Source organism: Agelaius phoeniceus, chromosome 5, assembly GCF_051311805.1.
Source record: "Agelaius phoeniceus isolate bAgePho1 chromosome 5, bAgePho1.hap1, whole genome shotgun sequence".
Taxonomy (NCBI): domain Eukaryota; kingdom Metazoa; phylum Chordata; class Aves; order Passeriformes; family Icteridae; genus Agelaius; species Agelaius phoeniceus.
The window spans coordinates 73,297,974-73,324,965 of record NC_135269.1 but is presented as its reverse complement, the minus strand read 5'-3'; the positions used below and the strand labels follow the sequence as shown (position 1 = coordinate 73,324,965).

Genomic DNA, 26,992 nt, shown 5'->3' with positions numbered 1-26,992 from the left:
CAGAGGGACTCAGGGCCAGAGAACTGCAGGTGGTCCCTCAGCAGTGCCAAGATCTCCCAAAACACCCAGCTGCAGGCCGGGGCTCCCTCCTGGCTGAGCTCTGCAGGAACACCCAGGCAGGGAAGCGCTCCTGCCCTGGGAGACCTCGGCACGCTCGAGGACAAACACGGGATGCAGGTGGGCTGGCAGGGACGCTGGGGAGGTCACTGCCTGGAAAGGCAGGGCTGTTTCCTGGACTCAGCTGTCCCAGCCTGGCTCAGCCTGGCCCGAGGAGGCCTCACCTTGTGGAAGCGGATGACGGGCTCGGGGTGGATGCGGATGATGTGCAGGCACCAGCGGTAGCCCTGCAGCAGCTGAGCAAACAGGCGCAGGAACACGGCCCGGATCTCCTTGTCCTGCAACAGGGAAGCACAGCCCGGGCTGGTGGGGCTCAGGGGATGGATAGGGCAGCTCCTGGGGCAGGGATTTCCCCCCAGCACAGGATAAACCCCGGGGTGAGGGCAGGGAATGCGGCTGAGCTTCCAGGGAAAAGGGGCATGGGATTCACTGCTCTGCCCCCCAGAGCTGCACAGGGAGGAGAGGAACTCTCCAGCTCTGGGAATGCTGCAAGCCCAAACATTCCCTGTCTGCTCCAGCCTGGCTGTGAATCTGGAGCCCATGGCACTGCAGGATCCAGCCATGGCTTGGAGCAGTGGCTCGGATGGACACGGGGCTGGAATGGTGTGTGAGAGCCAGGATGGCCCTGGGGAACAGCCCCTCACCCAGGGACCCTCTCCTCCTGCCCAGCCCCTCACCCAGGGTCCCTCTCCTTCTGCCCCAAGGTGCCCCTGGGGAACAGCCCCTCACCCAGGGTCCCTCTCCCTCCCGCCACTCACCTGCATCTTGAGGGAAGAGGCAGAAATGGTGGAAGGGGGGAAGGCGAGGTCGGCCACCTCCAGCTCCGGGTCCAGGACCTGCCCAGGGAGGACACTCAGCTCAGGCCCCATCCTGGCTGGAGTAGCCAAGGGCATTTCCCCAGAGACCCCACAGCCCCTGTGGAAACGCTCTGAGGGGCCTGGAGACAAACCATGGGGGATCAGGAATGCTCTGTTGGGCCTGACCCTGCCTTGGGAAGCACGGCTGGCACTGGGATCCCAGGGAAGACCTTCACCCCCCACTGCCCCCAGGAGGAGCAGGAGCTGCTCCAGCAGCGCCTTGGGAACGCAGGAGCAGCCAGGCCACAGCTGCTTCCTGCCCTGGGCAGGGAGCCAGCACCACATTCCCAGAAACCTCTGCCAAAGGAACCCCCCCGGCACTGCAGGACATCAGAGGGCACTGGACTGGGAATGGCCACTGGGACAGGGGCAGCAGCACCCCAGGGCAGGAATCACAGAGGAAGGAACCCCTGCTGCTCCACTCCCAGCTCCCACGGAAATGTGTGCCATTCCCAGGGCGTTGGCCAGAGGCCATTGGATCAGGAATGGTCCCTGTGACAGGACCCCAAAGGCATGGACAGGACCCCAAAGGTGTGGATATGACCCCAAAGGCATGGACAGGACCCCAAAGGCATGGACAGGACCCCAAAGGCATGGACAGGAGCCCAGGGCATGGACAGGAGCCCAAGGCAGGAACCCTGCTCACAGAGGCGCCCTGTCTCCCGTCCCAGTTCCCTGGCCACTGTGTCATTGCCAGGGGATGCTGCTGGCACCCAGGGGTGCCGTGGCACTCACCATGGACAGGGCTTCCCGTGTCTGCTGGAGCAGGGGCTCAGGGAGCAGGGAGATGTGCACGCACTCCGGGACATTCACGGTGCCGCCGTCCAGGTCCGCGATCACCACGTCCAGCTGGGAGGGGACAGCAGTGGGACACAGCCCCACTTCCCAACCCCACATCCCTATCCCACAGGTGATGGGGAGCTATACAGCTGAGCTGGCTCAGGAAAGGGCTGGGAGCAGGCTCTGGCTCCTCCCCACCTTCCCTGAGCAGTTTCTGTGTCCCATCCCGTCCCCAAATCAAAGGACACACTGGGATCCCTCACTGGGGGGACAGAGGGACACCTGCCAGGAGAGGGACCCAGCCATTCCCATGTTATCCAGCCATTCCCATTGACCCAGCCATCCCCCTGGATGCATCCCGGGCTGAGCACACGGAGCCTGTGGCCCTGGGCACGCTCAGGACAGATGGAGCTGTCACCCGAGCTGTGACACCCACGCTGCTCGTGCCCAGCCCCCTGGCACCAGGGCAGGGAACGTGGCCTCTCACCAGCTCCTGGGTCTCCGACTGGAAGATGGAGTGGACGCCGATGATGAAGGGGGTGGGGGTGCTCAGCACCTCCAGGAGCTGGGCGGGCAGGATGGGCACGTAGGTGAAACTGCAACCAGAAACAGCCTCAAAGCCAGCCCCAAACACAGCCCCACTGCAGCCAGGCCAGCCCTGCCCCACACCCCAGCCCTGTCCTGGCACAGCCAGACACCATCCTGGCTCTGGAGCTGTGTCCAGGGTGCCCCTGGCACCCCCAGCCCCCTGGGCACCACACAGCGCCCAAAGGCTATGGCTGCCCCACCCCTGTGAATGCCCTGAGGTGACTGGGGCCAAGGCCTGCAGGGACAGCACCCAGGGAATGGCTCCCAGTGCCAGAGGGCAGCCAGGGATGGGATCTTGGCAATGAGGAATTCCTGGCTGGGCTGGAATTGCCAGAGCAGCTGGGGCTGCCCCTGCATCCCTGGCAGTGCCCCAGGCCAGGCTGGACACTGGGGCTGGAGCAGCCTGGGACAGTGGGAGGTGGCCCTGCCATGGCAGGGGTGGCACTGCAGGGGCTCTGGGGTCCCTTCCAACCCAAATTATCCTGGGATTTCATGATTCCATGATATGATCCCTGTCTGGTCTTGGGGTTGTCAAAGTCTGACCAAGGAAAGGATTTCCAGCAGAGCCAGTAACTCCAAAAGAAGAATTTCAGGAAAAATTCCCCATGGAAAAGGGGTCAGGCCTTGGCAGGGCCTGCCCAGGCTTGGAGTGCCCATCCCTGGAGGTGTCCAAGGAATTCCTGGAGGTGGCACTCAGGGCTCTGGGCTGGGGACAAGGAGGGGATTTGGAACACCTTGGACTTGGTGACCCTGGAGGGCTTTTCCAAGCTCAGGGATTCCATAATTCTGTGAAAAGGAAGGTTCCTCTGGGACACCAACAGCCTCTCTGCAGCCTGGGGACAGGAGCTGGCCAGGAACAGAGCTGCCAGGAGCCCCAGGGCTGTGTCTCCACTCCCCATGGGACATTCCCAGCTCCCAGGGTGAGCGAGGTCCCAGCCATCCCACAGGAGTCACCACGGGGGCCTGGCCACCACCAGCACAGCCACTGCTGGGAACACCTCACTCCTGCTCATGGAACCATGGAATCTCCTGAGTGGGAAGGGCCCACAGGGATCACAGCTGCAGCTCCTGGCCCTGCACAGACACCCCAACAATCCCAGCCTGTGCCTCCCTGGCAGCGCTGCCCAAACGCTCCTGGAGCTCTGGGGCTGTGCCCGTTCCCTGGGGAGCCTGGGCAGTGCCCAGCACCCTTGGAAAAGCCTTTCCTGCTGTCCATGCTGTCCCTCCCCTGGCACAGCTCCAGCCCTTCCCTGGGTCCTGTCCCTGCTCAGCAGGAAGTCCAGAACACTTCCCAGCACTGCCTCCAGTGCCAGAGCCCGTTTTGCCTGGGGGAAGAGAGAGGCAGGGCTGGGAGATTCCCAGTTATTGCCCAGGCCCTGGGACACACCGAGGGTGGGACAGGGGCACAGCTGGCACAGCTGGAGGCTCGGGGACCCTCACCTGTACTTGAGGGGGAACATGAGAGCCAGGAGGGCCCGGCAGGCGTCCGTCAGCCTCTGGTAGCTGCTGGAGAGGAACAGGATCTTGTGCTCGGTCAGCGCCGCGCAGAACAGGAACAGCACGTTGGTGATGCCTGGGCAGGGCACAGCAGGGGCTCAGGAATCAGGGGGCTCCCTCTGACACCCCTCAGAGACCCCTGACCCCCCCCAGGCTGCAGCCCACTCCCCATCCCTGCATCCTGCCAGGAGAGGAGCTCAGCATCCCCCAGAGGACCACTCGTGGTTCTGGTCACTGCCAGGTGTGCTCCCCCCTTCCCAGACAGCTCTGTCCCTCCTCAGGGCTGGTGGCCTTCCCTGGGGGGACACAAGGCCAGTGGCAGCCCCAGGCTGCTCCTCCACACCCCAGCCCCAGTCCCATCCTCCTGGAAAAGGGATGGCACAGCGGGGATGGCACAGCTCACAGCATGAGCTCGGGGCCACATGCAGGAGGTGACCCGCAGGGACCCCAGGTGCCACGGGGCAGGGTGGGGACACATCTCACCGAGCTGGCGGAAGAGCAGGGCCACGCTGCAGCTGCTGACAGGCAGTGAGTCATTGATGGGGGTCTGGATCACCTGCCTGTCCCCTGCTCCCAGAGAGATCGTCCTCTGCAAGGCAACACACACCTGGTCACCAGGGCCACCCAGAGAGGGACAGGGCCAGGGCAGGGGCAGCCAGACGCCCTGGGCACAGGGCCAGTGCCACCCTACCCCAGCACAACCCCCATCTGCTGTGGGAAGAGGGAAAGGGAAAGAGAAAGAGGAAAAGGGAAAGAGAGAAGAAGATGCTGCCACAGCAGCCACTGGGTGCTTGACTGGGTCCCTGGGCTGAGGGGAAGGAGGGCACCTCCTGCAACATCCCCAGGCAGCACCAGCAACGTCCCAAGATCCATGTGCAGATGGGACACAATGGCTCTCCAGGACACGAGGACTCCCCAGAACTCAAGGAATCTCCAGGCCACAAGGGCTCCCCAGGGGTCCCCAGGATCTGAGGGATCTCCAGGATAAGAGGACTCCCCAGGATTCAAAAGCTCTCCAGGATAAGAAGGCTCCCTTAGGATGGAAAGACTCCCCAGGACTCAAAGACTCCCCAGGACTCAAGGACTCCCCAGGACTCAAGGGGAACTCAAGCCTCTCCCAGGCCCTTGGAGCCAAGGGAGCAGCTCCCCTGCCCCAGCCTGGCTGTGCCCAGGAGCAGCCCCAGCTCCACAGCCTCTCCAGTGGAAGGAATATCCAGAGGAATATCCTGAGAAATATCCTGGGGGAAGGGATGAACACCCCGGGCACAGGATGGCTGCTTCTTCCCTGGTACCACTGAATATTCCCAGCCCTGAGCTCCTTCCCAGGGACACAGGGACACTCAAACATCCCCAGGCTGTATCCAGGCCCCTCTCCTCCTCTTTCCACACCTCTCCAGGGAAAATGCTCCTGCAGGAGCAGCCTTCCCAATGCAGCCACCTCCTGGCAGAACAGCCCCAAAATCCAGGGCTGAGCAGAGCCAGAGCCCTCAGCTGGGCTGTCACAACTCCAGCAGGGCACCCAGAGAGGTGAGCCTGGAATTCAGCCCCTTCCCAGAGCCCAGGGACACCCTGGCTGTGACACACAGGGACACACACCCGAGGGTGCCCTGAGACCACTGGGACCTGGGGATGGGTCACAGCAATTAACAGGGAGGCTGCTAACGAGGGGACAGACCCAGAGCCGGGAGAGAAAAGGTGGGGAAAAGAAGATGGGAAAGAAAAGGAGTTCGTACCACAGCTTCGTCCTCCACGTCAGGCTGAGGTGGGACAGACAGAGAGCACAGTCAGTTAGGACACACAGACAGGCACAGCAGGGACAGACACCAGCAGGGACAATGGGACAGGAGAGGAGCCCACAGACAGGGACAGGGACACCAGCAGGGACAACGGGACAGGAGAGGAGCCCACAGACACAGACAGGGACATCAGCAGGGACAACGGGACAGGAGAGGAGCCCACAGACACAGACAGGGACACCAGCAGGGACAAGAGGAGCCCACAGACATGGACAGGGACACCAGCAGGGACAATGGGAAGGGAGAGGAGCCCACAGACATGGACAGGGACACCAGCAGGGACAATGGGAAGGGAGAGGAGCCCACAGACACAGAGTGAAAGCAATGCCTATGGCACAGGGAAGGAGCGCTGGACACGGCAGGAGAGCAGGAAAACCACGAGAAGGGAAGTGCCACCACCAAACTGTCCCCCCTGTCACACAGTCCCCGTTCCCAGGGCACAGAGCCATCCTGCCCCAGCTGGGGGCACGGATCTGTGCCAAGCTCAGCGAGCCATGGTGGCAGGAGAAGCCGTCCTGCTGCGGCAGTCGCTCCTGGTCCCGCCGGGAGGAGCCGGATCCGGGCAGATCCCATGGGAAGGGACTGCAAACCCTGGCACAGCTCGGGCATGGGCAGCACCTCACTCTGCCCCAGCACTGGGACAGGCCTGGCTCCACCCCCCTGCACAAACCCCAGCAGCACTGCTGGCATCTCCGGGGACCCGCAGGGCTCTGGGTGCCAGAGAGAGCCCCGAACGAGGAGCAGCACCTGCCCCAAATCCTGCTGGGATTTGGGATCAGGGAGAGCCCCCTCAGGGTCAGGGCACCGCAGGAAGGGCACCCCTGTGGAGGCACCAGGGCCTGTGCTGCTGTCCCAGTGCCCCTGGTGCTGTCCCAGTGCCCCATGGTGCTGTCCCAATATCCTGTGCTGCTGTCCCAGTGTCCTGCAGTGCTGTCCCAGTGCCCCATGGTACAGTCCCAGTGCCCTGCAGTGCTGTCCCAGTATCCCATGGTGCTGTCCCAGTGCCCCATGGTGCTGTCCCAGCCTGGCCAAGGCTCCACCACTGGATCAGTGTGGATGTAGGATCATTCCTGGCCCTCTGTGCTGGAGGAAGGGGAGCTCAGCCGAGGGAAGGCACATGGGGACACAAGCACACATCCACAGGGACATCCCAGGGGCCAGCAGGGCACGAGAGCTCCAGGGCACAAACTGCTGTCCCCAGCCTCTGCCAGGGGGTCCAGCTGGCCTTTCCCTTTCTGCCACCCACAAGGAGCCTTCCAGCTCCATGAGCTGAGCCCAGCTGGCCCAGAGCAGGGCAGGCTGGAGGGACACGTGGCTCTGAGGGGACAGCAGGGGTGTTGGTGGCCTCAGCTGCAGGAGAAGCTGCTGCTCCTTAGGCCCCCAGCACAGGCACAGGACCCGGTGCAGACACAGACAGGGGACCTGGCACAGAGCTTGGCATGGCCATGGGCACAGGACCCAGCACAGGACTTGGCACAGCCATGGGCACAGGACCTGGCAAAGAACCTGGCACAGACATGGGCACAGCACCAGGCCAGTGCCCTGAGGAGAGCTCCAGGCTCTGTCCTGGCCCTGCTGGCCCGTGTCCCCGCAGCTGTCCCAGCCCTGCTCTCACAGATGGCCTGTGACCACTTGGCTCTGGAGCAGCTTTCTCTCCACAGGGGGATCCCACAGGGCTCAGCACAGAGCCAGACCCCAGCAGTGCCCTCGGACCAGGGAATGCCTGCATGGATTGAGCAGCACCCACGTCAAGCCCCTGGTGCTCCCTCCCACGGCAGCAGGAGCCAGGACAGAAGCTGCAGCAGGAGCTCCTTGGCTAATTGAGGATCTGAGTGGGATTTGTGCTCGGAAGCACTCGGGAAGGCAGCAGGGCACTGAGCCAGGCCTGCCCACGGGGCCCAATTGGGCATGGGGAGCAGGGCTGGGCTCTGAGGGGACAGAGCAAGGACAGGGAGGGGCAGCAGGACCCCAGACCCACCTGTGCTCCCCCCGTGATGGGGATGGTGCAGGTCAGCAGGTTCCCAATGACGTTCTCCAGGGACACGCTCAGCCCGTCCACGTAGATGGTGTAGATCAGCCCCAGGCTGTTCTGGAGAGGGGAGCAGAGCAGGGATGAGCAGTGCAGGCAGCTGGGGACACCCCCAGGGCTTGTCCCTGGCCACACCCTGGCAATGCCAGCTCCAGGTCTTCCTTGTCCACAGGGATGGGATATTCCAGGAGCATGTCCCCATCCCTGCACCGACCCCACTGGAGCAGGAGATGTGTCCCCAAGGCCAGAGCTCCATGGGAGCAGCACTGAGGGGCTCTCCAAAGCTCCAGCAGAGAGGTGACCAGAGCAGCTGGTGTGCTCCAGCCTGCTAGCACCCCAGTCCCACACAAACCCCAGGGAAGGCATGGCAGGAGATCCTTTCCCAGCGAGGGCTGGATGAGACGCCCAAAATTTGGGTGGTGCCGTTCACAGCACACCTCAACTCTGGTCAGCCCTGGGTGGTCACTGTGGGTCCCTTCCCACAAAAACACCCTATTCCAACTGGGAAGCAACAGCGGTCCCAGCTCTGGGGGCACCAGCACAGGGCAGCCCCCAGGACAAGCTGGGAATGAGGGATTTGAGGAATTTGTGTTGCAGGCACCCTTGGGACGCTGGTTTCCAACCACTGAGGAAAAGGGAAAACACAAATACTGGGATTTGGAGAGCAAGGCCAGGCAGACTCTGGCACAGTGGAATAATGAGGGAAGAGCAGGATAAACCCCTGCCCGCTGGAATAACGAGGGAAGATGAAGCTCAGATTCCTGGGCACTGGAATGAGGAGCTGGGAACTGTTTCTGTCCCAGGAGAGCAGCTGGCAGGACATCTCTGTCCTTGGGAACTAGTGAGGGGACCCTGTTTTCTGGAGGTGCCCCAGCTTGTGCTTGGCAGGACCCCACTCTGCTGTCCCAGGCTTAGGAAAACAGATCCTGTATTTCAGAGAATTCCCACACCACACAAGGCCAGGGGCACCTCCCACTGTCCCAGGCTGCTCCAGCCCCAGTGTCCAGCCTGGCCTGGGGCACTGCCAGGGATGCAGGGGCAGCCCCAGCTGCTCTGGCAATCCCAGCCCAGATAGGAATTCCTCATTGCCAAGATCCCATCCCTGGCTGCCCTCTGGCACTGGGAGCCATTCCCTGGGTGCTGTCCCTGCAGGCCTTGGCCCCAGTCCCTCTGCAGCTCTCCTGGAGCCCCTTCAGGCCCTGCCAGGGGCTCTGAGCTCTCCCTGGAGCCCTCCCTTCTCCAGGCTGGACACTCCCAGCCCATCCCCATGGATACAATCCATACCCAGCCCTCCCAAGGCCTCCCCAGGCACACAATGCAGCACCTCTGGAGCCAGCAGAGCTGGCACAGCCAGTGCTCCCAGGAACAGGCCGTTCCTCAGGGGTTCCCAGGACTGGGGCCGGCAGCTGCTCCGTGTCCCGCAGCCATCCGGGATCAGCAGCAGCTGCAGCCCCACAGCTCCGGGGTGCCAAGGGCAGGGCAGGATGGAGCCAGGCTCCCAGGGGCTGTGCCAGCGTGTTCCCACTCCCACAGGCAGGGAGCCTTTCCCAGCACAGCTGCCCTGCCCCCTGAGCAGCACCCCTGCTCCTGACTCACCCGGAACACCTCGGCGTGGTCCAGCCGCGACACCAGCACCAGGCTCTTGGGAGCAAACAGCTGGGCAGGCTGCACCAGGGACGAGGCCTCCTCCTCCTCCTCCTCGCCCTCACCGTTCCTGCCATGGCTCTGGGGCTGCGGAGACACAAACCAGTCCGGGCTGGGGGTTAAGGGATGCTCCTCCCTGTCCCAAGCTCCCAGGGCCAAGCTCCCGATTCCTGTGGCACAGGGAAGGCAGGAGCCCCAGCCAGAGCCAAAAGCAGCTGGGTGCTTCTCCACCAGCACTGCTGGCCACCCTTCCCATCCATCCATGGATTCCAGTGGCACAGGGAAAGCAGGAACCCCTGGCCAGAGCTAAATCCCACTGAGTGCTTCTCCACCAGCACTGCTGGCCACCCTTCCCATCCATCCACAGAATCCTCTGGCACAGGGAAGGCAGGAACCCCTGGTCAGAGCTAAATCCAACTGAGTGCTCCTCCACCAGCATTGCTGGCCACCCTTCCCATCCATCCATCCATGGATTCCTGTGGCACAGGGAAGGCAGGAACCCCTGGCCAGTACCAAAGGCAGCCGGATGCTCCCCCGTCAGCGCCACCAGCCCCCGTCCCCATGTCCCCTATGTCCCCATGTCCCTGTGTGCCCCCGTATCCCCATGTCCCCGTGTGTGTCCCCATGTCCCCATGTGTGTCCCCGTGTGTGCCCTCATGTCCCCGTGTCCCTGTGTGTGCCCCCGTGTGTGTCCCCCTGTGTGTCCCTGCGTGCACCCCCGTGTGTGTCCCCATGTCCCCGTGTGTGTCCCCATGTGTGTGTCTCCATGTGTGCCCCCGTGTGTGTCCCTGTGTCCCCGTGTGTGTCCCCATGTCCCCGTGTGTGTCCCCATGTGTGTCCCCTGTCCCCGTGTGTGTCCCCGTGTGGGTACCTGCGGGCTCTCCACGGCCTCCCAGAAGGTGAAGCAGGCGCAGTAGTGCCGCTCCGAGTTGATGTCAGTGAGCACAGCCACGAAGAAGGTGGGGGGGTTCCTCTCGGGGAAGAGCTGCCACCCGCTGGGCTGGCAGAACTGCGGGAGGGACAGGCTGGGCTCAGGACAGGCTGGGCTCAGGACAGGCCGGGCTCAGCACAGGCTGGGCTCAGGACAGGCCGGGCTCAGGACAGGCCGGGCTCAGGACAGGCCGGGCTCAGGACAGGCTGGGCTCAGGACAGGCCGGGCTCAGGACAGGCCGGGCTCAGCACAGGCTGGGCTCAGGACAGGCTGGGCTCAGGACAGGCCGGGCTCAGGACAGGCTGGGCTCAGCACAGGCCGGGCTCAGCACAGGCTGCCACCCTCACCCACACCGTGGGATCCAGCCCTGAGCCCTGGCCCACAGCGCCCACTGAGCCTGGGGGGAATGGCAGCTCCATGGGCCAGGAGCTGGGAGAGACCAGGCAGAGCCCCAGGGCTCCTGGAACTGCCAACCCTGCTGGGCCAGCTCCTGGAATTCCCAAATCCCCCTTGCAGGGAAGCAGGACCAGCAATATCCCCTCCTGTCTGCAGGGACAGCAGGAGCTGCCTGGAGAGACCCAGACTGGGAGGGGTCATGATGGGACACCCGGCCAGGCAGGAGCCCCCAGATCCTGGGGAAGGTCCCCCCAGGGCACACAGACCCCATCCTCTGCACTGACACCATGGAACACAGACCCCAAACTCTGCACAGCTCCAGACCTCCATGGCACACAGACCCCAAACTCTGCACTGCCCCCATGGCACACAGACCCCAAACTCTGCACAGCTCCAGACCTCCATGGCACAGAGACCCCAAACTCTGCACAGCTCCAGACCCTCATGGCACAGAGACCCCAAATTCTGCACTGCCCCTAGATCCTCATGGCACAGAGACCTCAAACTCTGCTCTGCCCCCCTGGCACGCAGACCCCAAACTCTGCACTGACCCTGTGGCACACAGACCCCAAATTCTGCACACCCCCAGACCCTCATGGCACAGAGAGCCCAAACTCTGCACTGCCCCCATGGCACACAGACCCCAAACTCTGCAATGCCCCCATGGCACATGGACCCCAAACTCTGCACTGCCCCCATGGCACATGGACCCCAAACTCTGCACTGCCCCCATGGCACACAGACCCCAAACTCTGCACTGCCCCCATGGCACACAGACCCCAAATTCTGCACACCCCCAGACCCCCATGGCACAGAGACACCCCAAACTCTGCACTGCCCCCATCCCACCGTGGGCCAGACACCCCATGCCAGCAGCACACAGAGCCCAGAAGGAAAGGGGACACGTGGGACACGGGCTCTGGAGTGGCTCCAGGAGGTGGCACCACTCCCCTGGCACAAACACAGGCCCAGCTGTGCCATCTCACTGCACCAGTCCCTGGCACTTCCCAAAGCCCCTCCCAGGGCCGGGGTAATTCCAGGCTCCCCCCGCTTCCCGAGTCTCAGGGGATTTTCTCGATTTCCTCAGGGCTGCAATTGGCTGCTGAGGAGCTGTGGAAAATTCCCTGGTGTGGGACAGCCCGGCTCCTTCCAGCCCAGCTCCTCCCGGGGCTGGAGGCACGCTGAGGACACGGGAACAGCAAACCCCGGGAGGAGAACTGTGGCACCAGGGCCTGGCGAGCTCAGGAGTCCTGCCCCAGCCCCCTCAGGAGCCCAAGGTGGATCCCACCCGAGTCTCCCAGCTGCTCACAGCGCCCAAGGATCCTCCTGTGCTCCCTGGGAAGAGCCCACAGAGCTGGGCTTTGGCTGGATCCTTGGGGTGGCAGCAGGAGGGACGGGAGGAGAAAGCACCCCAGGAGCTGCTTCCCACATTCTGTGTCCCTGGAAAACAACACCCACAGCCCCTCCATCCTGGGGCTTCATCCCGGGGCCCTTCCATCCCAGGGCCCCCTGCAGGCTCCCATGGGAGCACAGGGGAAGGTCTGGCTCAGCAGAACACCGGGATGAGCACGCGGTGTCACTGTCCCCGTGTCACTGTCCCGGTGTCACTGTCCCGGTGTCACTGTCCTGGTGTCACTGTCCCGAGGAGGGAATTGCCCCTCACTGCTCCCAGCCCCACACAATCTCCTGGCACTGTGGGAATGAGGAGCCCAGAGCACATGGAGCTGCTGGGTCAGGATCATGGAATCAGGGAATCCTGGAATGGTTTGGGTGGGAAGGGACCCCAGAGCCCCTGCAGTGCCAGCCCTGCCATGGCAGGGACACCTCCCACTGTCCCAGGCTGCTCCAGCCCCAGTGTCCAGCCTGGCCTGGGGCACTGCCAGGGATGCAGGGGCAGCCCCAGCTGCTCTGGCAATCCCAGCCCAGACAGGAATTCCTCATTGCCAAGATCCCATCCCTGGCTGCCCTCTGGCACTGGGAGCCATTCCCTGGGTGCTGTCCCTGCAAGCCTTGTCCCCAGTCCCTCTGCAGCTCTCCTGGAGCCCCTTCAGGCCCTGGAAGCTGCTGGATGCCCTGGAATGCTGGCAGAGGTGGAGCAGGTCTGGAGGCATGGACACACCCAGCAGGTGCCAAAACCATCCCAGAGCTGCCTCAGGACATGGAAAATCCCACACAGAGTCCAGCAGACCTGTGGGATCATGGCATGGAAGGTTCTAAAGCCCAGTGCCAAGGAAGGATCCAAAAAGGAGAGTGGGAATGGCCCTGAGAGCCACTGGAGCACAGGGAGCCCCTGGATTTACAGGGATCTCCATTCCCACCTGGATCCCCCTGCTCCAGCAGAGACCCTGGGAATGCCCTCCCCATGGAATGCCCCCACCAGGCAGCTCCTGGGGCTCTGCAGAAACAGCTCTGGGCCAGCAGGGAGAGGCTCCCAGGGTGCCTTATCCACACTCTGTGCCTGTCCCCAGAGGAACTCCATCCATTAAAATGAGATATTTCTGCTGGGAATTGCTGCTGGACACTGTGTACGGCCAGGAGCTCCAAAGCCCAGCTCCCTGCACACCCTGGGAACGCTTCTTTCCCCAAAAAGCTGTCAAGGAGATGAGCCCTGAGCGCAGGGACATGTCCCACCCAAGCCCTGGGACGGGCTCCCGTGGATTTCCCGAGCTGCCTTCGGAGCAGCCCCACGTGCTGCTCCCCCAGGACACTCTGAGAGTTTGTGGGAAGCCCTGGAGCCACCCCTGCCTCCCAACAGCACAGGGCTCCAATTGTTTAAATTCCAAGGATTTTTTGGCCGGACAGTTTGACCCTTGGGAAAAAAAGCAGCTTTGCTCCTGCTTGGGACAGTTCCCAAGTCCCTGCAGACACCAGGAAACTCGGAGCAGAAAAATAAAAGTCAATATAACAATAAATGTGTGGTTTTGCCTCAGATTAAACAGCACAGGAAGGTCCCAAATTGCACTGGAATTTTAGGGGACATGTGATGGGAAGAGGAGCTGGACACTGCTGATCCCAGTAACAAAGGGATGAGGAGCCAGTGATCCCAGGGATGATGGGCAGGGACACCTCCCACTGTCACAAGTGCTCCAGCCCCAGTGTCCAGCCTGGCCTTGGGCACTGCCACAGCTGCTCTGGGCACCCTGTGCCAGGCCCTGCCCACCCTCCCAGCCAGGAATTCCCTCCCAAGATGCCACCTAAAAGGATGCCCATCCTTGGCACAGCTGCCAGGGCAGTGCTGGAGTCCCCATCCCTGCAGGGGTTTCAAAGCCATGTGGATGTGGCACTCAGGGACATGGGCAGTGGTGGCCTTGGCACCACTGATTGCACTCAGTGGGCTCAGAGGGATTTTCCAACCCAATTAAATCCATGATTCCATGAACCCCAGGGAGAATAGAGCAGCTTCCAGAGGGCTCAGCCTGCAGGTCTGTTGCAGCCTTTTCACTGGAATGGAGCTCCAGCTCCTCCCTCAGGGTCCCTGGAGCTCCAGGGCACAGGGCAGGGATTGGGAAGAGCTCCCACTCCAGTTCAGCCATGAGGGGAACAATCCCACCCTCCTGGATGAGCTGGAGGATCTGGAGGATGCCCATCCTGGGAATGTCCCAGCTCTGAGCTGATCCCAGAGCACCCTGAGAGCTGGTGACCATGTCAGGAGGGCTGGGGACACCCAGGCCCTGGCCCTGGGACCCAGCCTGGGCAGGGCAACCGGAGCTGGGGGTGCTCAGCCTGCAGCAAAGGAGACTCAGGGCTGCCCCCATCGCTCTCTGCAGCTCCTGAAAGGTGCCTGGGCTCAGCTGCCCTTGGGCTCTTTCTCCAGCAGCACTGACACAACCAGAGCACACAGCCTCGAGCTGTGCCAAGGGAAATTCAGGCTGGAGAGCAGCAAAAAGCTTTTCCAGCAAGGGGATAAAGATCTGCAATGGCTGCCCGGGGAGGTGGTGCAGTCCCCAGCCCTGGGTGTGTTTGACAGCCTGGATGTGGCACTGGGTGCCAGGGGCTGGGCTGGACTCCATGGCCTTGAAGGTCTCTCCAAACCCGGTGATTGTGTGGATTCTGTGTGATTGCTGAAAGGCCTGGCCATTCTCCTGGGGGGCTCTGCACACTAAGGCTGCATCCATGGCTCCTCCAGGAGGCATTCCTGCATCCCAGAAGAGGAGGGGTAGCAGGAGGCCAGGAGAGGAGCCTGTGCTGGATCCATCCCACCATTTCTGGAGAGTTCCACAGCTGGAGATGCACCCAGGGCAGGAGGGAACTGCTCCCTCCTGGCCCCCCAGTCAGACCCCGTGGGATGTGTCCCAGTGCCACCCCCAGTGCCACCCCCAGTGTCACCCATGGGTCCCCAGCCACTCACCAGCTCGATGCCCTGTGGGAAGGGGTTGTCCTCCCAGTCCTTCTCCGGGAAGCGCTGCAGGATCTGGCCCTGTCCATCCCCGCTCCCTGTGGACACAAGATGGGATTAGAGGGCAGCAGGTACCCCCCACCCACTGGGAATGCCCAGCTGGAACAACCCCGGGGTGCTCCAGCTCTGCATGGATGGGGCAGCACAGGAGAGAGCCCAGCCCCTTCCAGGCTGAGCAGCACTGCCCACTCCAGCAGGGAACAGCAGAGATTCCAAGGAATCCCAGAGCAAACAGCTCCCAGAGCCTTCTCTGGAGGTGGCAGCGGTACTGGAGCAGCAGCTCTGGTCCCTCTCCAGGCAGAACTTCCTCCCTGTGATCCCAACATGGACAGCACCCCCCAGCCTGAGCTGCACTCCCTGCTCCTCACCTCCCTGCTGGCCTTTCCCCAGACAGCCCTGCCCAGGCTTTGCTTTTGGGTTCCTGACAGCTCCTGCTTCCCTGGGGCTTTATGGAGCACTGGGAGCACTCCAAACCCTCACCTGCCCCCCAGCCCACGCCATTCCAGACCCTAAATCCTGCTGTTTCCCATGGACAGCCTGGAAAAGGCTCAGCAGGGCAGGTGGGCACTCCAGGAGCAGCTGGCTCTGGGACAGCCCGAGGTGACAGTGCCACCAAATGCTCCTGTCACAGACCCTGCCAGGCTGGGAATGGCTCCCACACTGCTCACACCGCTCCAGAGACAGAGCTGCTCCTGGATCCAGCTGGGAATCACAAATCACAAGGATTCTGGCCCAGCCACGAAGGCAGGCAGCCCCATGGTGGGGAGAGGGGGCTCCTTCCAGCCCCTTCCAGAGGGAGGGATTATCCATTTCCAGGGACCACCCAAGGCCTCTCCCATCCCGGGAGCCGGGTGCTGGCCATGGAATGGGGCTGGGAAAGCAGGAGGAGCCCCAGGGAAGGGCTATTTTGGGAGCCCAGACAAGTCCCCAGGGTCCTGCTCACCACCCAGCAGCCACAGCTGGATTTAGCAGGGAGAGAGAAAGGGAAAGGGGCCATTTATAGCCCTGGGCCCAAAATGGAAAGGCTGGAGCCAAACTGGGCACCAAATATCCACAAGGATGGGGTCAACCAGATCCTGCCTGGCCACGTGCTGTGACACCACAGTCCTGCTCTGTCACCACAGCCCTGCGCTGTCACCACAGCCCTGCCCGTCCCTGCTCTGTCACCACGTCCCTGCTCCTGACCCTGCTCCATCCCCACGTCCCCCTGGCAGCAGCCCTGGCCCCGAGTGCTCCCAGCCCTGGCCAAAGGCTGCCCATTCCCAGTGCCAAGGGCTTGGCTCAAGCTCCAGACAGGAAAATCCCTTGAGATGCACACGTCAGGATTATGGCTCCAAGCTGTGCCCTCCACATGCAGTCCTGCCACAGCTTTGCTGCAGTATCCTCAGTTAAAGGGGAAAGGATACAAGACACAAAATCCTGGAGTGATTTGTGTGGGAAGGGATCTCAGAGCCCCTCCAGTGCCACCCCTGCCATGACAGGGACACCTCCCACTGTCCCAGGCTGCTCCAGCCCCAGTGTCCAGCCTGGCCTTGGACACTGCAGGGATGCAGGGGCAGCCCCAGCTGCTCTGGCAATCCCAGCCCAGCCAGGAATTCCTCATTGCCAAGATCCCATCCCTGGCTGCCCTCTGGCACTGGCAGCCATTCCCTGGGTGCTGTCCCTGCAGGCCTTGGCCCCAGTCCCTCTGCAGCTCTCCTGGAGCCCCTTCAGGCCCTGCCAGGGGCTCTGAGCTCTCCCTGGATCCTTCTCCTCTCCAGGTGAACACCCCCAGCTCTCCCAGCCTGGATCCCTGGGAACTGAGGGGCTCCAGGCCTGCAGCAGCTCTGGGGCCTCCCTGGGCTCTCTCCAGCAGCTCCAGGTGCTGCTGCTGTGTCCCCAGGGCTGGGGCAGCTCTGCAGGTGGGTCTCACCTGAGGGGGCACAGGGGCAGGATCTCCCTGCCTTGCTGCCCACGCTGGGGCTCAGCCCAGGGCTGGGGGGTCTCAGGCTCATCATCCTCAACACAAACAGAAATCATTCCAAGGGCTGCTGAGAACAATGGGAACCTCAGCTCCCAGGGCTTTCCCAGAGCCAGGAGCTGCCACCTTCAGCCAGCTGCAAGCAGGTACATCCTGATTTTAGGGACTGTCACCAACAGCCTGACTCAGGAACCCAGCACTTCCCTCAGCTGCTGCTGGGGCAGCCTGACCCCAGCTTTCCCACTTCCCAGCATTCAGCTCCGTATCGGGGCTGCGGGATGGGCGCGTCCCTTCCTGCCCAGGGGAGCTGGACCTGCCCCATCCATTCTCCTGCCATCCCAGCCGAGATCCCTGGGAATGCTGGAGATCCCTGGGAATGCACGTGTGCCTGTGAACCTCGGCCCGCAGGCAGCTGCTGCTCCGTCCTTCCTGCGGCTCCTGGGGGACACCTGGGGAGCCGGGCCCCGCCCCGGGCCGCGCTGGAAGGTCACGGGATGTTGTTGTGATACAGGAAATTCTAAATAAGCGCAGAGGTTAAACACGGGGCTGAGGCACGGCACCGGATGAGCCCGGCTGGGAGCGCTGGCACGCCGGGAACACGGCCGGACACTGCCGGGAACGGCTCCGGACAGGGTCACGGACACGCGAGCGCGTCCCCCGTGTGCCCTGAGTGGTGGGACAAGAGGAGCTGCACCTCAGCCCTGCACACACACCAGCCAGGCCTCGGCCCCCCAGCCTGGGGTGCTCCCGGGGCCTGCAGGAGGTGCCCAACCTCCCTGGAAAACCCCGGGGGATTCACGAGTAGAGCAGGGCAGCCCCGGCCCATGCCAGCCCCACAGGCAGGTCCTGCTCCAGAGCAGCCACGGGGTCTGGGCAGGGAACCAGCCCTGCAGCAGCTGCTGCAGCCCTTTCACACAATTCACAGAATCACAGAATTCACACAATTCACACAATCACAGAATTCACACAATTCACACAATCACAGAATCCCTGGCTTGGGAGAGACCCTCAAGGCCATGGAGTCCAGCCCAGCCCCTGGCACCCAGTGCCACATCCAGGCTGTCAAACACACCCAGGGCTGGGGACTGCACCACCTCCCCGGGCAGCCATTGCAGAACTTTATCCCCCTTGCTGGAAAAGCTTTTTCCTGCTCTCCAGCCTGGATTTCCCTTGGCACAGCTCGAGGCTGTGTGCTCTGGTTGTGTCAGTGCTGCTGGAGAAAGAGCCCAAGGGCAGCTGAGCACAGGCACCTTTCAGGAGCTGCAGAGAGCGATGGGGGCAGCCCTGAGTCTCCTTTTCCTGAGGAGCTATATACAACAGAGAGAGAGAAGGGAATTTTCACAGGGATTTGAGGCAAAGGAGCTTGTCTGGAACAAGCCCTGTCCCAGCCCTCACACCTGACACTCTCCACTCCCAGGTGACTGGAGGTGTTTCACCACCAGCACGGGACCACTGGTCAGGCCAGCCCCCAGGAACGGCTCCTCTGCAGGCTGGGACACGACTCCCACACCCCTGAACCTTAGAAATTCAGAATGAAATCATCCAGGGGAGCACAAAGTTCAGACAACACAGCTCAGAGCTGGAGCAGGCACAGGGTGCCCAGAGCAGCTGGGGCTGCCCCTGCATCCCTGGCAGTGCCCCAGGCCAGGCTGGACACTGGGGCTGGAGCAGCCTGGGACAGTGGGAGGTGGCCCTGCCATGGAACTGGATGAGACTTAAGGTCCCTTCCATCCCAAACTATTCCATGATTCCAAGTCCTCCCCAAAGGAGCCAGAGCTGTTCCAGCCCTCCTTCCCCCCAGGCTCCAACCTGGAGGTGATGTCCAGCCAGAAGAGTGTGGAATCACTTTGGAAACATCCAGTACCTTCAGATACCTTAAATTATTCCAGAAACATGCATTTCACACCGTTAATGATTCTCCAGCTCCCCCAGGTTCAGGGGCAGCCTCATCCCTGCTGGAAGCATCAGCTGAGGCTTCCGAGAGCTTCTTGCTGCAGGAATTATTTATAAATTCAGCAGCTTTACAGCACCAGAAAATCCTTGGTGCTCCAAAGCCCTGCCTGGAGACAGCTCCTGCAAAGGCAGGGACAGAGCAGGCACGAGGCCACACAACCTGCCAGGACCTGGAGCTGCTGCTGAGGGCAGCCAGAGCCAAATTCTGACCCCAGCCCAGCCCAGGGCTGCTCCAGCACAGGCAAACGAGGCCCAGCCCAGCCCAGCCCAGAGCAGGGCATTGATGGAGTTCTCGGAACGAGGAAAGAGCCACGGATCCCTGGGGCAGCACCAAACAGGGATTGGGAAATGTCCTGCAAGCCCTGGGAGCGATTGCATCAACCAGCACCAACCAACACAGTGGGGAGCCCTGCCAGCAGCCCCTGCCCCATCCCTGGGAGCACCCAGGCCAGGCTGGACACTGGGGCTGGAGCAGCCTGGGACAGGGGAAGATGTCCCTGCCATGGCAGGGGTGGCACTGCAGGAGCTCTGAGATCCCTTCCCACCCAACCAACTCTGGGACTCCCTGATCCTGCAGTCACACTCTGCCCTACCTGTGCACTGAGGGGTGGCTCCTGCCACACAGTCAGAGCAGGGAGGGCACTGCCAGGATGGAACATGGGCCCAGGGGGGCTGATGGGCCCTGGGCTGTGGCAGCCCCAGGGTGGGTACGGCCCCAGGGCAGGGACTGTGCCCTGTGCTGGGCCTGCCCAGGGATCCCCAGAATCCTGGGGCAGCTCCGGGCCCCTCCTGCCAGGAGAGCCCTGGAGGGGCTGGGGTGTCCAGGGAATGGAGCTGGGAATGGGCTGGAGCCCCACGAGGGCTGAGGGAGCTGGGCAGGGGCTGAGCCCGGAGCAAAGGAGGCTCAGGGGGCCCTTGTGGCTCTGCACAAGGCCCTGCCAGGAGGGCACAGCCGAGGGGGTCGGGCTGTGCTCCAGGGAACAGGGACAGGAGCAGAGGGAACGGCCTCAGGCTGGGCCAGGGGAGGGTCTCAGGGTGGATTTTGGGGCATTCCCTCCTGGAAAGGGCTGGGCAGCCCTGGCACAGCTGCCCAGGGCAGTGGTGGAGTCCCCATCCCTGTTGGGATTTCAAAGCCATGTGGATGTTGCACCTGGGGACAGGGCCAGCGGTGGCCTTGGCAGTGCTGGGAACAGTTGGATTCAATGGTCTGGAAGAGCTTTCCCAACCTGACTCCATGAATCCACGGTGTCAGGAGAGAACAGCCCTGTCCCCAGGGAAGCCCTGTCAGGCCATTCCCACGCTGATGGAACCCGTGGGATTTGTCACCAGCAGCCGCTGCCAGCCCAGGTGGGCCCAAGGAGCAAACCTGCCCCATTCAGCTGCTGGGACACACCCGGGGGCCAGGGCGGGATCAAAGCCTGGCACCGGGGCTGCAGCAGCTCCCCTGGGAATTCCCCAGGATCCGGGACTGGCACAGCCCCGGAGCTGGGCCAGGGCCAGGCCCGGCTGCAGCACCTGCCCCGCGTGGCACCAGCAGCGCGCAGGAAGCTCCAGAGGCAGGAAAAGCCTGTGGGAACACGGTGAGCCTGCAGCTGCCAGGAGTCCCAGACAGGCACAGGCTGTGTGCCACACCAGGGGGCGATGGCCTGGCATGGTGACATCCATCCTATGCCATGCCATGCCATCCCATCCCATCCTGGCCCAGCCCCAAACCCCTGGGACCACCTCCTGTCACGTCCAGGAGCTGCAGCCCCTTTCCCACATCTCCAGCACAATCCTGGAATGGGTTGGGTGGGAAGGGACCCCAGAGCCCCTGCAGTGCCACCCCTGCCATGGCAGGGACACCTCCCACTGTCCCAGGCTGCTCCAGCCCCAGTGTCCAGCCTGGCCTGGGGCACTGCCAGGGATGCAGGGGCAGCCCCAGCTGCTCTGGCAATTCCAGCCCAGCCAGGAATTCCTCATTGCCAAGATCCCATCCCTGGCTGCCCTCTGGCACTGGGAGCCATTCCCTGGGTGCTGTCCCTGCAGGCCTTGTCCCCAGTCCCTCTGCAGCTCTCCTGGAGCCCCTTTAGGGGCATTGGGCACTCTGGGACAGTGGAAGGTGTCCCTGCCATGGCAGTGGTGTCACTGGATGGGGTTTGATGTCCCTTCCCACCAAACCATTCCATGATTCTCGCACATGTCACACCAACCTGAGGAAAACCAGCCCATCCTTCACCCCTCTGCTCACCAGGAACCATCACCTGAGTGGGGAGCTGGGCTATTCCAGCCCTGGCCATCAGCTCCTGCCTCCCTCCCAAAGAGCAGGAATAAGGCACAGACAGGGATGAGCCATCCCATCCCAGCCCATCCCAGCCCATCCCAGAACAGCAGCCCTGCAGCCCCCCGCCCCCAAGCCCACCCAGAACAACACCCGAGTGTCTGCTGTGGGGACAAAGGGGCCTCTGTTCCCTGTGACGTGTCCCCGAGAATGGCCTTTCTATGGAAGGAACAAAGGGGCTGTTTGTGGGGCTGGGGCGGCCAGGAAAGCCCACCCAGCTCAGGGAGAGCACACAGCCCTGTCCCAGCCCTGGCCACCAGCATGGCATGGGACAGCCCTGTCCCCACAGCCCACCCAGCTCAGGGAGAGCACACAGCCCTGTCCCAGCCCTGGCCACCAGCATGGCATGGGACAGCCCTGTCCCCACCAGCAGCAAGGGCTGGTGCTGGCAGCTCCCTGTGGCAATCCCAGCATCCCTGAGGCTGGAAAAGCCCTCTGGGATCACCAAGTCCCAGCTGTGTCCAATGGTCCAATGCCCACCCTGTCCCCAGCCCAGAGCCCTGAGTGCCACCTCCAGGAATCCCTTGGACACCTCCAGGGATGGGGACTGCAAACCTCCCTGGGCAATGGAGTCCCTGTTCCAGTGCTGGACAACCTTTTCCATGGACAAATTCTTCCTGAAGTGGCACTTACTGGACCCCCAGTGTCCCCTCCAGCTGTCCCCAAGGCCACATCCTCCTGTGCCATGGCCTCTGTGCCCCCAGAACGGGACATGCAAAATCCCAAGGAATAATTTCCCATTCATGGTTCTCTCCATGTTTTAGTGCAATCCCATGGGACAAGGAGCTTGGGAAGGACACAGCCCTTCCCAGACAGCAGGAACCCTGCAGGAGCAGGGTGACAGGGACACCTCTGGCTTGGCCAAAGGGATTTGGAGGGGATTTAGGGCAAAAGTCTCCCCAAGTCACACCTGGAACAGCAATTCCTGTCCTGAATGCAGCTAAAAAAAGGGAAAAACTTAGGAATAAGGGCCTGTTTCATTCCCTGTTTAATGGTCACCGCGGTGATGCCTGAGGATGTGCTTGACCCACTGGACACAGGGAAGATAAGGATCACCCAGGGAAGATAAGGATCACCCACAGCCTGGGACACAGAGCTGGGTGAGGAAACAAACTGTCTGCATGCAATTCCAGGCTGGAAAAACTCCCTCCAGCCACGGAACGCTTCCCACGGGAGGCAAAGCCCTCCAGCCCGGGGTCACTCACTCCAATTACAACACCCTGGAGCAGCAGCAGGGGGAGTCACGGCCCGGCCAGCACAGGGAGCTGGACCTGGGGACACTCCCAGCATGGCACTTCCAGGGAGCTCCCATTCCCTGTGGAATTCAGGGAGCAATGGCTTTGGCAGGCTCAGGGTGAGGGTGTCTTAGGAAGCTGAAATGAGGCAGGTGATGGGAGGGGTCAGTGCTGATCCCCCCACCCTGGCTCACACCAGTCCTGTTCTGGGATGTCATTATTCCTCAAACCTCCTCCCAGTCCCTCTCAACCTCTCCCAAATCCCCCCCAAATTCAGGAGAAATGCTGGAGAGAGCCTTCTCTCTCTGCACACAGCCCAGGTGCCCTGCCAGGAGCTGAGGGTGCAGACTCCCAGGGATCAGAAACGCTGGCAAATCCCTGGCACAGAACACAGCTGGAAAATCCCGGGAGCCTGTGGAACGTGGGGCTCTCCACTCTCCCACCGCCCCAGATCCTGCAGGAAGATCCACTTGGATCCTGCCCACAGCCAGCACTTTTGGGATGGCACTCAGCCCGTGCCCCAGGGAAGATCCCAGATGCAGGAGCAGTCAGTGAAGAGGGAGCAGCCCGGCATGGAATCCCTGCTGTCCCGGCAGGGTCAGATCCTGGGAGATCCCTACCACCTCCCAAAGCTGTGCCTGGGAGCGGGCTCGGCACAGCCTGGGCAGAGCCCAGCTGTTCCCTGACCCCGTTCCAAGGGAGAGCTGTGTTTATCTTTGGAAACATTAAGGCAGAAGAGGAAGTAATTAAATTAAAAAAACCCCGCCTGCTTCCGAGAGCTCGGCGCAGGAAAGCGCCGGCGGCCCCGAGCGATCCTGGCAGCGGGACACGGACACGGCCTGCAGCTGCCACCGCTCACACAGCCACGGCTGCAGCAGGAAGGGCTCCCATCAATCCTGGGGACACGGCCCCACGAGCCCCCAAACCACCTCAAACCACCTCAAACCACCTCAAACCACCACCCACACGGGGCAGGAGCCAGAGGGTCCCTTTGGAGGAGCCCTCCAGGAAAACTGGAAGCTGTGAGGGCCCTGGAGCTGCTTTAAGGAATCCCAGGTGACCCCCAAAGGTCCCTTTGGACCTCACATGCTCTGGGGTTCCACCAAGAGCAGCCAGGTGACAGTGACACCCAGCTGGGGCGAGAATGTCCAGGAGGGCCTCCAGGAGAGCTGCAGAGGGACTGGGGACAAGGCCTGCAGGGACAGCACCCAGGGAATGGCTCCCAGTGCCAGAGGGCAGCCAGGGATGGGATCTTGGCAATGAGGAATTCCTGGCTGGGCTGGAATTGCCAGAGCAGCTGGGGCTGCCCCTGCATCCCTGGCAGTGCCCCAGGCCAGGCTGGACACTGGGGCTGGAGCAGCCTGGGACACTGGGAGGTGTCCCTGCCATGGCAGGGGTGGCACTGCAGGGGCTCTGGGGTCCCTTCCCACCCAAACCATTCCATGCCTCCCTGATTCCAGGACCTGGAGCCGGGTGGGTGCTGTGGCTCAGCTCCCCCAGGAGGAGGATCCCAGTGTCCAGCCATGGTCCCGTGGCCAGAGCTGCTAAAAGCACTTTGGGGAGGAACCTCTGCTATTTTTACCTGATGCCAAATTCCAGCTGCTTCCCGGGGGAGCCATTCCCAGCTCCACTGGCACCCTGGGTGATAATTATGGGGATGCCAACATTAACCCACAGCCTAAAAACAGCCCCGGCTGCTCCCATGGCCCCTCCTGCCCTGTAGGAAAAATATGTGGGAATTACAAAATGGTTTGGGTGGGAAGGGACCTCAGAGCCCCTCCAGTGCCACCATGGGCAGGGACACCTCCCAGTGTCCCAGGCTGCTCCAGCCCCAGTGTCCAGCCTGGCCTGGGGCACTGCCAGGGATGCAGGGGCAGCCCCAGCTGCTCTGGCAATCCCAGCCCAGCCAGGAATTCCTCATTGCCAAGATCCCATCCCTGGCTGCCCTCTGGCACTGGGAGCCATTCCCTGGGTGCTGTCCCTGCAGGCCTTGGCCCCAGTCCCTCTGCAGCTCTCCTGGAGCCCCTTCAGGCCCTGCCAGGGGCTCTGAGCTCTCCCTGGATCCTCCTCCCCTCCAGGTGAACATTCCCAGCTCTCCCAGCCTGGCTCCAGGGCAGAGCTGTTCCCAACTGGCAAAGGGACACAGAGGGACAGTGGGACAGGATCCAGCCACAGGCAGAGAGCAGCTCCAAGCTCCAGGACAAAAGGCCTCAGTGCCAGCCCTGGTCCTGTCTGTGCTGGGCAATTCCCTGCAGAGCAGCCAAGGACAGAGGGAAACCCCAAACCCAAATCCCAGCCAGGGCTGCCCCTCACGGATCACACGTGGGTGCCCAAGTCCCTCCCTGCTCCGTGCTGCCAGGCCCAGGGAATGATCCAAGCCCTGCCTCAGTTTGTCTTGACCCCGCAGGGATCATTTCCACCCAGCCTCTGCCAGCATCAACATCTCCCACGAGGGCAGAAGGAGCTTTTGTTCCCTGTGTCCCACACAGGCGGCGGCTGCGGGGCGGAGCGTGGCACAGCCAGGGGGGAGCCCTGCAGGGAGGGACAGGGACAGGGACGGCAACCACGGGGCAGGAATGGAGAAGTGGGAATGGGGTCAGCTTCCACAGGGGCCTCAGCTGGGCTCGGCAGAGCCAGAGCCACCAGAACTGACAGAGGAGGAAATGTCCCATCAATGAGGGAACTGTGAGAATTCCCCGAGAACACCACTGTGCATGTCCCCAAATGTCACATCCACACGGCTCTGATGTCCCTGCGGGGATGGGCACTCCAGCCCTGTTCAAGGGCTGCACAGCCCTTCCTAGGAGGGAATTCCCCCAATCCACCCTGAGACCCTCCCCTGGCCCAGCCTGGGGCCGTTCCCTCTGCTCCTGTCCCTGTTCCCTGGAGCACAGCCCGACCCCCCCGGCTGTGCCCTCCTGGCAGGGACTTGTGCAGAGCCACAAGGGCCCCCTGAGCCTCCTTTGCTCCAGGCTCAGCCCCTGCCCAGCTCCCTCAGGGCTCCTCACAGGATCTGTGCTGCAGAAGGGAATCCCCTCCATGAGGGAGGGCCCCCACCAGGGATCTGCCTCTCCTGGGGCAGCAGGAACAGCAGAGGGTGCAGAAGGAGGAAGAGGCTGAATCCAAGGGGAACTGAAACCCCACTGACCACAGACAGCTCTGGGATGGGGAAATGATCCTGCCCTGGAGCCCTCAGCTTCCTCATTGGCATTTCCCAGAGAACCAGGGAATTTTCTGAAGCAGGTACAGCTCCCATGGAGCACCTGCAGCCCCAGAGCCTGGAGCTGTCCCACAGCCTGGAGAGGAGCCTTGCTCTGCCCAGGCTTGGGAATGCCCATCCCTGGGAATGTCCATGCCCCAAACCCCATGGCACACCACCCCAGAGGGTCCAGCCGTGGTCCCAGTCCTGCCCCAGTGACCTGGAGCAGCTCCTCTCCCTCTGATCCTTGGGAGTGAGCAGGGAGATGGGAATGGAAGCAGCAGGAGTGCTGCCAGCTCTGAGCCTTGCCAGGGATTCCTGGGATTAGCACATTCCCAGCAGCTTCTGCTCCCAATGCACCCCACCAACACCCAGCTCCCCCAAACCCACCTCATCCCCCCACATGGACTATCTGGGAAGGCTGGAACAGGCTGGGATGAGTCCCAAGGTCACAGAGCCGAGTGGTTCTGCCCCAGAGGGTGCTGGGCACGGCCCCGGGGCTGCCAGAGCTCCCCTCCAAGGGATGCAATCCCCTCCCTGGGATTGCTGGGGTGTCTGTGCAGGGCCAGGAGCTGGAGCTGTGATCCCTGTGCTCCCTTCCAGCTCAGGAAGTTCCAGGATGCACCTGCAGACCTGTCCCTGGAGCTGCTCCCAGCCTGACCCTGACTCCTGGAGACCAGCAGGACATGGGCCCTTCCCAGCTTATCCCAGGGGTCTGAACAGGGGAGATGTAGATGGGATATTGGGAAGAAATCAATACAAAACATGACTCAAAATTCCCCATTTCAGTGGAAGTTCTTGGAGAATTCATTTGCCAGGTGCAGAGGGACTGGGGACAAGGCCTGCAGGGACAGCACCCAGGGAATGGCTCCCAGTGCCAGAGGGCAGCCAGGGATGGGATCTTGGCAATGAGGAATTCCTGGCTGGGCTGCAATTGCCAGAGCAGCTGGGGCTGCCCCTGCATCCCTGGCAGTGCCCAAGGCCAGGCTGGACACTGGGGCTGGAGCAGCCTGGGACAGTGGGAGGTGGCCCTGCCATGGCAGGGGTGGCACTGCAGGGGCTCTGGGGTCCCTTCCCACCCAACCCATTCCAGGACTCCCTGACCCCGAGGCACACCCAGAGCTGGGCCAGGGGCAGAGGCTCTGTTTGATGGGAAGGGCTGGGAATCACAGCCCCATGGGATCCTTCCCAGAAGGAAACACAGCTCTGCTCCTCCACCCAAAGCCAACAGAGCTGGGCAGGGGCTGGGCCCTCACACACCTGGGAGCCGCCCTGGAGGGGATCCCGGGCAGCA

General features: G+C 62.5%; 1 protein-coding gene across 6 annotated transcripts in view; it reads right to left on the bottom strand.

The window, feature by feature from the left end:
- The window catches only part of SBF1 (SET binding factor 1), a 62,958-nt gene that overhangs the window by 19,613 nt on the left and 16,353 nt on the right, over positions 1 to 26,992 (bottom strand). For 3 of the 6 annotated variants that reach the window (XM_077179340.1, XM_077179341.1, XM_077179342.1), the window contains exons 2-12: positions 14,984 to 15,069; positions 10,180 to 10,317; positions 9,261 to 9,395; positions 7,614 to 7,724; positions 5,573 to 5,596; positions 4,323 to 4,428; positions 3,783 to 3,915; positions 2,242 to 2,350; positions 1,710 to 1,823; positions 876 to 953; positions 282 to 395 (exon numbers count right to left, since the gene is read on the bottom strand). In XM_077179340.1, the coding sequence (XP_077035455.1) occupies positions 282 to 395; positions 876 to 953; positions 1,710 to 1,823; positions 2,242 to 2,350; positions 3,783 to 3,915; positions 4,323 to 4,428; positions 5,573 to 5,596; positions 7,614 to 7,724; positions 9,261 to 9,395; positions 10,180 to 10,317; positions 14,984 to 15,069 (1,148 nt within the window). The remainder of the gene's footprint in view (positions 1 to 281; positions 396 to 875; positions 954 to 1,709; positions 1,824 to 2,241; positions 2,351 to 3,782; positions 3,916 to 4,322; positions 4,429 to 5,572; positions 5,597 to 7,613; positions 7,725 to 9,260; positions 9,396 to 10,179; positions 10,318 to 14,983; positions 15,070 to 26,992) is intronic. The other 3 variants (XM_054631169.2, XM_054631170.2, XM_054631171.2) reach the window with 1 other exon arrangement.